Below are 14,070 nucleotides of genomic sequence, written 5' to 3'. Positions count from 1 at the left end.
CTTGGCATATATAAATCAGCCTCTGCGCCGGTTATATAAACCCAATGAAGTTTATTCACATTGATACAAACCGCACTTCGATGTGTGCGCACAGTCGATATTCTCTTCACTTTCTCACCATCGCTCGACCAGCAACAAAATTTCCAACCGCGCCGCACTAACACTAGCACCTGTAAAACCGAAAAATCGGCTAGATTTTTAGCCCCCGCTCACTGCTCCACCTTATATGCTTGCTTCCATCAAGATAGGAGACTAATTTTTGGATGTAAAACGAACTATGTATTACATATCACAAAACCGCGCAAACCGCACACCGCTCGCCAGAAACAACATGTCACGCATTATTTCGAATGCATGACGACAAACGCAAAAACACTGCCCCGGATCATACCGCGCAATTACCATGAATCGTAATCAATATAAAATATACAGCATTATGTAATACACAAATGAAAAACCAAATACTTATCTCAGGCTTGTAATAGATTTAAATACTGTTTTTGCGAAACTGTATTTAACATTTCCTCTACGTTCCAATTAGAATCGATGGCCAAGCTTCCACTTCAACACCAAGCTAACACTTCAAAAAAGCACACGCGACGCGATTCACCGACTATCTCACGAACACCACTACTAATGAAATATTTGTTTCCTCTGTGCGCGAACGCTTCAAACACGCAGTGCTGGGTGCCGTTGCTTGCTGTTATTTAATTTATCTCTTATGTAGCATCACCCCGCTGTCACAAATGTCATTCCCATACATTTTTCGTGTAGCCAACATCTCATCTAGCCCACAACAAACTTTGCCTCGGACAAAATGTATTTGTGAGTAGCCCGCTCTAACTTCAGCCTCGGATGAATCTGTATTGGTAAGCTCCCGAAGAAAGTTACTTTTTTGCTTTTTTTCTTTTTGTGTCGGACGTGTAGGAAGCGTAAAAAGATGTTAGCTACTTCTTTACCCTTCAGTTTCATACGCCTGTGTAGCATAATACGTAGCCTTGCCGATATCCATTTCTAGCAAATAATCGCTTGTCTATCTTATCGACATCCCTGATTTCACAATTAGAATCACTCGAGCAGTTTACACTATCCTTTCCTTTTTTCTAACTCTCGCAACGAAAGAAATATAATGCAAAATACAATACGCAACCGCTCGCGTCATTCGCTTCACACACACACGTATAAGTAACACATCTTCGTCGTCAAAGCGATCCAAAAAAGACGCTCACCCACGAGAAATATTAAAATTACTGTTTGAAACTCTTTATTTCAGGCCCTTAGATCCATTTAGCACTGCAACTCTACCCTGGATTACATGATAAATACACTAAATTACATTCTAGACACTTTTAGATACTAAATAGGCACTAAAACACTGCAAATTTCAGCAACTGCCAAGAGCCAGTCGATACTAGAACCGCTCTTGCTGAGCTTGCGAAGCAGACTGATAACCAGAACTCCGCTTTTGGGCCCAAAAACTGCTTTCAAAATTGGGCTCTCCAACAAAAAGTTAATGACTGCTAGATTCCCGTTAAATGAAAAGTAACAGACTGCGAAATCTACTTTAGGTGTTGTTACGAAGAACAACACATAAAGTAGATTTCGCTGCTTTGGGTCTTGGATGTATTTCGTTGCTTTGGGTCTTGGATGTATTAAAAATATATCAAATTTGATTTGTTATAATTTGATGTAATTTGTACATGCAAAAGTTGAATTTGTTACTTTAAAAGGAATTAGCATAAGCATAAGCATAGGATACCGCCCGTGTGCTGCTACCAGGGCCCTACAACGTCACCTTCAATTGTATAGCGTCACTCATAAAAGAAACAGTGAAGCTTCGTTTTCTACACAAGCAGCACCGCTTCAGTTTCAAACTAGCTTCAGTCAGCGTCAGCAAAACGGGTTTCACTTCTTCATGACGATCAGTTTCAACTTTTCATTAGTACTTTTCTATCAAATATTCAGAAGAAGATTAGCAACTAGGAATGCAAATGAATTGAATTTGAGTAACAATTCCTACAATACAACGCATATTAAAGTTAACCTTGTCAATGTCGACAAATCGTGCCTGACTTTCTGCCGTCGTCAATTGAAACAGCCACCAACTACAACTGAAGCTTGCTTGAAACGTTCAGTTCAACAAACGAAGCAAGTCACTTCATGTATGAAGCGAAGGTAAGAGAAAGTCAGTTTCATTTACTTGTTTCGACGATGCCGGGCCCTGGCTGCTACTCCGTTATTGACCAGAACCGATGAAAATTGCAAAATGATGGCTGGAAAAGGCATGCTTGGGATAACACACTGTTCCTCATTGTGCAACCTTGTCAGGTCCCTGACAAGAGAATTATAATAAGTATCATCTTTAGAAAAAGTTATACACCGTATAAAAATTATTTTTGGTGAAAAAAAAAACATGAAATTTTCAAAATATTATAACTTATTTGCCCTTCATTCACCAGCAATGAAACTTTCAGAAAAAGTAGTGTATATTGTTACCTTTAACATGTCAAAAAATAAAATTATTAATAAATGCACTTTTTTAGATATTTATTTTTTCGTTTTATTTTCTTTTTTTTCAACAAAAAAAAATTTTTTTCTGCTATGCATATATTTTTTTAGAAAGGCATTTTTATTATCTACAACTTTGCAGAAGACACTATTTCGATCAAATAAACCATTTTTCCAATATAAAATATTTAATGGATTAGCGCCATTTTTGGTTAGGCCCTTTTGAAACAGCAGTCTAGATCTTAAAAAAATAACTGATATAATAAAATGACATATTTTCTTAAACAACTATGCAAAGTTTTAGCTAAATCAAAAATGACAAATTAAAATCGATTTGCGAAACTCCGTGGAATTACTCTGTGGTCAAAAAATTGATTTTCGTGAAGTCTACATATAAATTGTTCCTTATCTCTAAAACTATAATAGCTAGAAGGTTACTTTCTTTTGCAAAGTTCTTTATAATAACCTTTTCAAAAATTTTGTAGAATATTGTTTTGTTGTATCTCTTAGAGGTGTGCGCCGGTCAGATTATCGGCGGTGGCGGCGCAGGAATCATTTTTAGTCGGCGGAGGGGGGGGGGGGGGCGTCGCCGGTGTGACGCCGTTCGTTACTATCGGCGGCGGTGGCGGTGGCGTGCATCGGCCTGCGAGTATTTTACACCGTTAAATTACCGCATTTCGTATAAGTTTAAGCAAAATCTTTTTAAAAATCGAACTAAAGTTGACAAGTAAAACAAATCTTAATAATGCTTATTTTGTGAATGATTTTTAATGACCCTTAAATCTTTGAATAATTTTTTATTTGTATGTTTGCGAATACGCGATATGGTAGACACTAGTACGTAAAAGGCAGGGAAGATTGGGATACGCACCCCATCTTTCGATTTTATGCCGTACATATGAACGTGCGATTGCTATAGATCGAATTTAAATTTCAGTTTTCTGCCAATGTGTTGTTTTTTAAATTAAAGGATATTACATGCATTGCGTATAATAGACGGCGCCTAAAACTAGGCGGGTGTGTTACCGTTGCATAGCTCTTACCCCACAATGCCCATGCAGGAAAGTGCACACAAGGGAACCAGCAGAGTAGCATTAATAAAATATTTGTTTGTATTAGTTGTTAGTGGTAGTTTGGGCATGCGTTTGTTTGTTTATTATTATTGTTAAAATTATGTGTTAATTTGTTAAAACGAAAAATATATTATATATATTATTAAAAATAGTCAGAGCATAAAATCAATTAAAATAAATATAAATATAGGGACAAGACATATTAAAAAACTCCAGTTGTTCGATAACGTTTAAAAATGATATGTACTAAAAATAAACATAACCCACACCCGGATCGATGCACTGCACGAAAGTTGCTGCACAATGCACTGCTGCAAGGTGAAGAGGAAGTGGATGTAGGTGGAAGAGAAGCTGAGGAATTGCTTGCATTGGATTTTGTTACGGAATTGTACCGTGAGTGGGTATAATAAACATCAACTAAAGAGTTATTCCGTTGTTTGCTTGATTCCGAAGTAGGCCCGGAGCCGACCCTGAGGACCTTCGAGTTGCTCACGGCCGACTGGGAGACAAAAGAGGTCTTGGGAACCCAACCCCAAAGAGTCCCCAGTGGTTCGACCAGGGACTAGGGGCTTTGGCAAAAGCCCTTCAAGCTGAGCAGTAACAACTGAGTAGTAACAGATGAAATCGGCAATGTTGCAAATCAAGTAAGAAGTAAAGTATGCCCATGCGAGGAAGTATAAGCAACATCCAGCGCTTACGCAACTGACGCAAGCGTACGATAAGCAACCACCGATGCTGCGTGCATATATCCTGCTACCTACTTACTAGCGAGCGCACAGCCTCGAAATGTCTTTCTGCACAGCCCGCTCACAAACCCTACAACTTGTGAGAAGCCAACAGCCCGTGCGGGCTAGCGACATACTAGGATATATGGATGCTTATTTCCAGTGTTGTGCATCGCTAATTCGCTAATTCGCTAACCGACCAATCGAGGAACGCTAGTTATACTTTATAATTTATACTCAGACTAGCCGAATTGTTGCTGGTCCATAATTCCAAATGAAGTGCCGCTGTTTATTTTAAAATTAATAAACTAAAGCATTTTATCCATTATAATAGGTTTTGATCTTAGTTAAATTAAGAAAAGTCATGTAATATATACTAATTAGTAATAAGTTGTACAGTGATAGATTACAATGCAAGTTGTTGCGATATGTTCAAATATAGACAGTGACTGTTAATTTGCAGTTTGCGATTAGTTATTAGCGAAATTTCCACAATTATCGAGCAAATTGTATCGGTTGGCGAATTAGCGAATTAGCGGTGCCCAACACTGCTTATTTTGCTTTTTTTTCTTTTTTGTTCACCTTACGTCCTTACTTACACACGCGGATAAGACTGCGAGCCCTCGCGAGTGATCGGTGTCAGCTGCTTGAATTACAATGACGAGCGAGAGCGACTGTGGTCGATAGCTAAATACACACTCGCAAAAATTTGTCGTAGTGCATGAAAAAATAAAAGCGAGAGTCCGTAGGAGATACTTATGTCAGTGTGTTCATTAGAACTAAAACGCGCGTTGAGAAAATTAGACCACACGAGTGCGGTCTTGCAACACTGGAAATCAGTATGGGCTTAAGACCGGCACCCAATTTTTGCACCAGTCAATTTACAACCGCGAAATGAAAAGCAATACTAGCTCTCACCATTCCGCTTACCATTACTTTCTTCTATCGTCCCTTCGTCAATTGTAAAAGAACTACAGTTTCAAAAAATATTCTTTTTCCTTTTTCTCAAGCTGTGATTAGTTTACAAAGCTCAAAAGTTATAAAAGTCTTTGCCAAGCTTCTACCAATAAAACCAAAAAAAAATTTTTTCAATACGGTGTGTAGTTTCTGAGAGAAAGGTACATAAAACTTGAAAATCGGATTTTTACAGGAGCGGCGTTTTATTTCAGCGAGGTTGTTCCACGCCGCAGTGGAATGCTTATGTGTTCGATCGTTTTTCGGTCACTTCCCGTGGTCGGATCATTACAAAATTAGTATCAAAATAAACAAAAAAGACTGCAGAATCAAAATCTGAAATAAAAAATTGGACTTTTTCAAAAAAATTTGTCGCTTATGTCTCTTTAAAAAAAAATGAGCACCGGGAAGCAAGACAGAAGCTTGACAGAAAACGTCATGCTAAAGTTCGTTTACGTTAGGTTTTTCGATTCGCACTCAGGACGCATGGTAACACTCAGGGTACAGCAACACGGCAGTTTAATTGAATCTAAATTAAAGGTACATTATAAGAATGAATTCACAAAACGGGTTCACTATGTGCTGTAGACATGTTGACCCGCATTTTTGTCAATGTTGGACTATATCGTCGGTGTGGGTAAATGACTTCGGCGGCGTGGGAAAAAGGACCTAGGCGGCGCGCCGGTTCTAAATCATCGGCGGCGGCGGCGCACACCTCTAGTATCTCTTACTGTTCCAAAAATTTTTTATCTTACTTTTAGGGGAATTAATCAAATAATCGTTCATGCCATATGGAAGAGCTTTTAACGCTGAGAAATTTTTCTGAGCATACTTAACCAGTATAATCTGCCATTTCGGCGCAATTAAAAAAACGCGTGTTTTGATACCTATGGGACCACTATGCATGAAGCTCGCTTCACGATTGACCACATGTTTACTCTGCGACTAAGCCTAGACAAGTTTCCAGAATCATCATATGTTTGTATTTCAAGGCGGTGTATAATTCAGTTAAGCAAAGAGAGCTATAGCAGATACAGCTTCAATATAGTTTTTCGACGAACTTCATTAAAATGATTCAAATTAAAGATGGCTGAGTTCCGGATTCTCAAGTCCGACAATACTTAGTTCATATCATTTACGTCATTTATTTATTTATTTATCTGGCTAGCCACGTCTCCAAGCATTTCTTTACGGGATACTTCGGATTATGTACAGACGTGCAAACCAGCGAATACGTTGGTAGTCGTACGTGCAAACGTACGTAAGTGAGTTAAAGGTATATAAATTGAGGTAATAATTTGCGATCGATACCACAAAAGTAATGCCACTAAAAGGGTTAATAGTATCCTTAGGGTAGATTTTACAAGCTAAGAGATACGTAAGTTAGAACCGGTTTATGGTTCAAGCCAAAACATGACACATTGACAAAACAATGAACATAGCTCAGATGGCAGCGAAAGAGATATACAACGCTTTGATTTTGTTTCTGAGATACAGGAGACACCTAATAGCTTATATTATTAGAGCTAAGAATTAGATATGCCAATCTGCCATTTCCCATACACGAATAAAAAGTATATCAACAGCTCTGTCTATTTCCGAGTGGGTTTATAAGACAGTGGGTTTATTCTAACAGTTAACAATATTATGTTAATGTTAACTGTCCTGCACTCAACTGATAACCTTGCACGCCATAACCAGCACTGAATCATTCAACCAAAACAAAGTTGATCTTAGCTCCGGTAACGTAATTCGGTCCTATGGTTTTGGGTTCACGCTCGTGGATAGATAATGTCCAACAATCAATCACATCATCGATTCTACAGCGCGCTGTATCAATCGTCACGTGTTCCATTCGATTTTAGCATTAACGCAGTTATATTTATATACATTCAGATAACTTCGAGCTCCTTGAACTGTGCCAGCAATCACTGTTGGCACAAACCAACGATTATGCAATTGACATCTGATTCGCTAACTGGCGCCGTGCTGACAATTCAGTGGCTCAGAATTTGAATAGATGACACACTACTGCAGTCACCTCTGTAAAGATATGTTATGCCTTCGTTTTCTGCAGTAAAATGAGAGCTGAATGGGCGCCGGTTCAGAACTGACGGCCTTTAAAATCAGCATCAGGCAATCTACACCGCGGTGTAAACAAGTACCAACTATAAACGTATTCAATTGTTAGTAAATAGGCATTATCAAATTATAACAACAATAGCATATTTTAAAATATAGTAGTACTGATTCCTTCTTAAGTGAAATGGAAGGTTGACTAAATAAATACAATTGTTTCAAAAATTAAATATATTCATGACCCTATTTATTAACTAAAATTGCAGTCGTTTGATAGGAAATACAAACTTGAAAAATTAAGCTTTATTGACTCCTTTTTCGACGGAAAATTTTTACTCCAGCACAGCGCTCGCCATGATTGAGGTGGCTCCAAACCTACTCAAATCTGGTTATCAGCCGTATCGAGCATCCGCGTCAATCAAATCAATTCGCTATCAATCGGAAACCCAGAGCATCAGATGGCCCAATAAAAGGCCGAAAACGGGGGAATTCTGCACAACAGTCACAGGTTTAGTGGACTAACGAAAAGTGGTACTTGTTGGCTCCGAAGAAAAATGAACGGTCGAATCTGCGTGGCCGGAGTGCTACTGCTTGTAGCGGCAGTAGCCAACGGCTATCCCACCTTTCAACGTAGTGCCGAAATCGATTGCTCCCTGGCGGAAAACTGGGGCATCTTCGTCGCCCATCCGGAGTCCTGTTCGATGTACAAAACTTGCTTCAATGGAGGTCTAGTCGATGGCAGCTGCCCAGCAGGACTATATTTCGATACGGAAACTCAGGGCTGTGATCTTCCGGAACGTGTAAATTGTTCGCTGGATAATGATGAAGACGACGATGGTGTGGTTCCAGAGGAAGAAACACCAGAAGAAGTGGAGGCTACCACGGATGACAATGTGGAAGAAGTGGAGACTCCCGAGGCAGAAGAAGAAGTAGAAACTCCGGATGAGGAAGAAACTCCAGAAGAGGAAGAAACTCCAGAAGAGGAAGAAACACCTGAAGAAGAGACTCCAGAAGAGGAAGAAACCCCTACAGAAGAGACTCCAGAAGAGGAAGAAACACCAGACGACGAAGAGACTCCAGCTGAAGAGGAAACCCCACAAGAAGAAGAGACTCCAGAAGAGGAGGAAACTCCAGAAGAGGAAGAAACTCCAGTAGAGGAAGAGACTCCCGAAGAGGAAGAAACTCCTGAAGAGGAAGTAACTCCTGAAGAAGAGACTCCAGACGAGGAAGAAACTCCAGTAGAAGAAGAAACTCCAGAAGAGGAAGAAATTCCCGAAGAAGAGGTTCCAGAAGAGGAAGAAACACCAAATGAGGAAGAGACGCCAGCTGAAGAGGAAACTCCGGTAGAGGAAGAAACTCCAGAAGAGGAAGGAAACCCAGACGAGGAAGAAACTCCAGAAGAGGAAGAAATTCCAGAAGAGGAAGAGATTCCAGTGGAAGAGGAAACTCCGGTAGAGGAAGAAACTCCAGAAGAAGAAGAAACTCCAGTTAATGAAGAGACTCCAGAAGAAGAAGAACAACAGGTAGAAGATGTCCCAGTAGAAGAAGAAGAAGAGCAACCTGCAAACGATGAACTGAAACGAGTGGTTACTAAAGATGAAGATGACGAAGACACTACTACAGAGGAAGAGGAAACACCTGAACCAGAAGTGGATGAAATCCCAGAGGAAGATGTAGAAGCGGAAAATGGCGAAGTTCCAGAAGAAGTGGAAATTTCTCCAGAAGAAGAAGAAACTCCCGATCAGGTGGAACCTGAAGAGGAAGTTGAAATTGCAGATGAAGCTGAGGAAGCTCCCAAAGTGAAAACAGTCAGAGCTGTAAAAGATGAAGATGATGATGACGATGCAGAAAACGAAGCAACACCCGAAGAAGGAGATAATGAAGTGAGTTCAGATGATGCTCTACCAGAAGAAGATGACTCAAACGAAGATAGTAATTCTTCAGAAGATGGGGATGAGGGAGTAGCAGAAGAAGTTGAGCAGACACCAGAAGATGTGGATGAGGTAGTAGAAGATCCGCTAGATCAGGAACCTATTGTGGAAGGTAAAAAACATACGTCTGATGATGACGACGATGAAGTGGAGGATGCAACTGATGAAGCACCCGTGGATGAAGTTGACGATGCAGATGAGTCGACCGATGACAACGTGAATGATGATCAAGGGGAGGAAACTCCTGAAATAGAACAACCGGAAGGTATGCGAGCCTCCAAGTGAATATTCAAATTTAAATCAACTTTTGATCGTATTTCAGAAGAAACTCCTGATAATGATGATAATGAATCGGAGCAATCCCCAGAAGATGATGTTGAGACACCAGAAGAAGAAGAAGAAGAATTGCCTGAAATTACCGTCCCCGATAATACCGTTCCAATAATTCCACCAGTGGAGATTCCCGAAAGTATGTACTTATTTAAGGTATTACGCGAAAATATAATTTTCAACATAATTTATTTTTCAGTTGAAATAATTCTGCCTGGAGAAGAAATCGAACCTTAATTTGTGTCTAGAAATTATGGTTTAATTGCCAATATTTGGCAACACTAGCGAAACGTAGACAGTGAAAAATGGATTCAAATTTTACAAAAAACTGTGTTAGGTAAATAAATCACTCAAATAAATGCATTAAATGAGAGCAAACTCATTTCTCTGTTTAACTGTTATTGTAATCCTATACAAATTGACACTAATGTTTTCTCGGAAGATAACCTATATCGTGGTAACAGATCATAAATACCCTGAAACTGCAATCCATTGAAAAACAGTGTAATATAGGAATTAGACGACTAGTTTTATTCCCATTCATAGCACAGCTGACAACAAGTTGTGTCCACACTATTCGTAGATAAAATAGCACATCTAAGTGTGGTCAGTCTGCAGTTCCTCTTCAATCTCCGTACGAAAATGAAGCCATTTTTGTTGCACACAGTTTTTGTCGTCACCCTCTTATCTTGGCTGGTGTCAACCCAAGAAGCACCCTCGCCAGCGGACTCAGTATGCAACGGAATTATTTACGCTACTCTACCGGATCCTGTCGATTGTCGAAGCTACTACGTGTGCATTCACTCGAAAGGTACCCACAACACGTGCCCTCACGATTTCGTGTTCCAACCGAGTATCTCCTTCTGTGTTCATCGAACACAGTATCGATGCCCGGCCAGTGATACAACAACTTCAACAACAACAACAACCGCAGTACCTACGGACCCGCCACAACCAGAAACGCAACCACCAGACTGTCCGGAAACATCGTGGGAAGCCCAAGTTTGCAGAAACCATCTTTCCGCTTTAATTCCAAACTCATTCAACTGCACCCAGTACGTCAATTGTGAGTCGAACCCTCCGCGAAATCAACAGTGTCCTCCAGGACGCATCTTCAGTCTGCCGTATCAGGATTGTTTGCCAGGAAACCAAGCAACGTGCACTTTTGACCGACTTGACGCAAGTTTTTGTGCCGAAAGACCCAGCGGTAGCTATTCCCATCCCTATCAGTGCAATCGATTCGTAACCTGCCTTCGAGGTGAGCCACGGGTGGAGACCTGCCCTCCCTACTATCTGTTCGATGGCTCAGCACTGCGATGTGTCCGAGGTGATGTGTTACAGTGTTCCTCACTGCTAGCGCAGTGAAACAGATGTGAAGTCATACTTATTATCGTGTTGATTTTGACCGTCCGACCGTCAAAAGTTCCGTATCAAAAGTAAACCGCTGATGAGAACAATAATGTTCGTACAATTGTGAGAACTGATAAGATTGTTTCATTCATAACTTATTATCACTAGGATTTCCTCTAGATATGGCTCAGAGATACGACCGAGGAGATGCAGTGAGCGCTGAAATAGATGGTTAAAATGCAAATTAAGCGTCGGCGAACAACGACAAGTACATTGTCAATCTTGTTTGGATTTTCGAATCTTTTATATCTAAGGAATCAGTTGACCTTTCAATTTTTGTTTTAAATATTATTTTTGCTAAATCCGGGTATCCCTCAAATTATAAAATACTTTCTCATCGCCAAAGTATTATAAAGTATTATAAAAAAATGTTAATAAAATGTAAAAAATGTAAAATGTCTTCCAAAATTCGAATCAATTTGAAAACATTTCGAAAGGCATTCCGAAAGCGGGTTATTTGAAGCTTTGTACAATGTTGGTGGCTTAAACGGTTGGATTATGTCGATCCCTGGCGCACCTGTAGGCATAATATAAACCCCGCATTGGTTCTTAGCCTCTTACCCAGTAACACCTACCCGTACCACCTCGTGGTACCAGCCGGGTTACGCACAAGCTAAGTGAAGATCGAGTAACCAACCGCGGTAAAAACTAAGATCGTATATTGACAGACAAGGGAAACCATCGTCGTCGTGCCAGTATGGAACGCTAAAAAATGCTGTCACCAAGGGGCACCGGCGATACAGAGGGTTGGTACAAGCTTGAATAATGGTGGCATGAACTTAGGCAACGGAAACGGATTAAAGTTTGGAAACTTGAATCAATGGAACTGGAAGTCTCTCGATTATCAGGGAAGCACCCGGAATATTTCCGGATTATTCAGGATCCGCAAGTTTGAATTTGTAGCGCTGCAGAAAGTATACCCTAAGCATTCTACGGTACATTCTCGGTGCATACCCATTGAGAATGGGTAGGTACTCCTTCTACCAGAGCTGCTGCAAAACACACGAGTTGGGTATAGCTTTTATCGTGATGAGCGACATGCAGGAGCGCATGATTGGATATGAGCAAGTTGAGGATTAGAGGGCATTTGGACAATATTAGCATTACCAATGCACGGAGCCCACTGCTAGGAAGTATCGAGGACGATATGAGTGTTTTTTTTACAGTCAGCTTGATGGTTTGATGGTAAAGTGCAGTAGTCCAGGATGAGAAGCGATCATACTCACACGTTTTTGAAGAAAGGTAGTAGCGATTGTTACACACTGTTTTGTCCTGTGATCAAGGTCACTGGTATTTTTCTTTTTTAAATAAACGGTTTTGAATACACAAGGAATATAATGGATCGTAGACAAAAGAAGAACACCGTATGATTCCAGTTTGGAAGATGTGGAACCAACCAAGGTCAATTTCTTCGAAAAGATTTAGGAATTAAGGACACCAAAGTACGATCGCGACCCAGCAGAGAGTACTTTCTTTGTATACTTGTAGGAAGAGAATGCTTTGTATGAAACAACAAGACAAATGTAAGCAATGGAAATTTTCGACTATGGAAATGGTCGTGAGATAATAGTACACGTGGCAGTGGCTGATGGATTCTTCCGCTATGTTAGGTTTTTAAACTTCCCCCGAAGGGGACTGAAAAGTAAAATTTTGGCATAATATGTCAGCTAGTTCGAGAAAAATATACGTATACGTGGACTGCACATGGAGGTGAAATCTGAAATCCCTCCAGCAATGTATCCCTAGTAGCACACTTTTGTCATTTCTGGTTGCCGCAACTTATTTATGACTGTAATTAGTCATTAATCGGTTACCACAACTAGTTTATAACAACTATGCTTCTAGGGATATAGGGTAATCAACGTATTTTGGATCCCATCAGCAGCTATACATAATTTGGAAGTGTCCAAATTATGTACAGCTGCTGATGGGGTCTAAAATAGATTGGTTACTCTACGCCACTTAAAAGACCGGATATTTTACGAGATACTACGAAATCGTGGCTTCATCTGTTAACAGAAGGTTCACGTGAAAGTGGAGTGCTCGACATCCCCCGCTCTACAGTTTGCCGATTCCAGTCGTGTATAAGAATGTTAGTGACGGCAATAGTTTAGATTTGCATAGAACTGGCTAAGCCATCACTTAGCCACGGCAATTGCGCAGGTCGACTGGCAATCTTTGTTACTTTCTTTTAATGTTGACACCGTTATTGATCAATTCATTCGCCCTTTGAACAGTTTGATCGCTTATTATGTCCCCATACACCGACCGCGTAAGACCCTCTGCTTTGCATGTATTTCAAAGATCACGCTGCCAAGCCACTTTAATCCAGCCAGCGATACTTTAATCGTGCTTCTGTATAAATAGCATACTCTACGAATGTAAGGATACTTTCGCAGAAATCCGAAGAAGTTCTGGGCGTTTGTCAACTCAATAAAAAACGAAACCGGCCTGCCTGTAGAAATGTTTCTGAATGATCGTAAACCCAATGTTACTCACGATAAATGCAACTTCTTTGCTGCACACTTCCAGCAGGCTTTTAATCATTTTCCTGCTTCACTAACTGTCAACACTACATTTCTTCAGACCATCACGAGTTTTTTCCAGAACGTCCAGTCTCTACGAATCTCGTTAATTTCGTTTCGTTCTGCCTGCGTATCATGAATGAAGGAGTGCATATTGATGCAGTGTATCACGGACCTGAAAGCAGCATTTGATCGGGTGGCACGGCATCTTTATTGCCAGGTTGGAGCAGGTGGAAGTTTTTGCAACGTTCTACAAATGACTACCCTCGTACCTAACACACCGTGGGCTGAGTGTGGAGATCGAATCCCAATTTTCTAAATCGTTCTGTAACATCTCTGGCGTACCACAAGGGAGCAACCTTGGGCCATTGTTCTTTTCTCTTTTTATAAATGAACTGTCAGTTCTACTACCACCTAGCTGTTGGACTTTTTATGCTGGCGACGTAAACATCTTGAATATGGTCTGTCGACTGTAGAATTTAATATTCTCTTGGCTTATTGGTTGTCAGTCTATTGGAAGTAAAACCAGGACCTT

At 40.3% G+C, this 14,070-nt stretch overlaps 2 protein-coding genes across 2 annotated transcripts; both read left to right on the top strand.

Moving 5' to 3' along the window:
* The first annotated feature begins 7,893 nt into the window (after positions 1–7,893).
* On the top strand, positions 7,894–9,837 carry LOC128735332 (fibrous sheath CABYR-binding protein-like). The gene is made up of 3 exons (XM_053829823.1): positions 7,894–9,535; positions 9,593–9,739; positions 9,800–9,837. Exons 1-3 carry the CDS (start codon positions 7,894–7,896, stop codon positions 9,835–9,837), a joined length of 1,827 nt encoding a protein of 608 aa, XP_053685798.1.
* Positions 9,838–10,242: 405 nt separating this feature from the next.
* LOC128735331 (protein obstructor-E-like) lies at positions 10,243–10,965 on the top strand. Its single transcript, XM_053829822.1, has one exon. The coding sequence runs from the start codon at positions 10,243–10,245 to the stop codon at positions 10,963–10,965; it is 723 nt and encodes a 240-aa protein (XP_053685797.1).
* The last annotated feature ends 3,105 nt before the right edge of the window (positions 10,966–14,070 follow it).

This window comes from Sabethes cyaneus, chromosome 2 (assembly GCF_943734655.1).
Source record: "Sabethes cyaneus chromosome 2, idSabCyanKW18_F2, whole genome shotgun sequence".
NCBI lineage: Eukaryota > Metazoa > Arthropoda > Insecta > Diptera > Culicidae > Sabethes > Sabethes cyaneus.
Note: the sequence above shows the minus strand (reverse complement) of the source record. Positions and strands in the feature narration are given on the sequence as shown.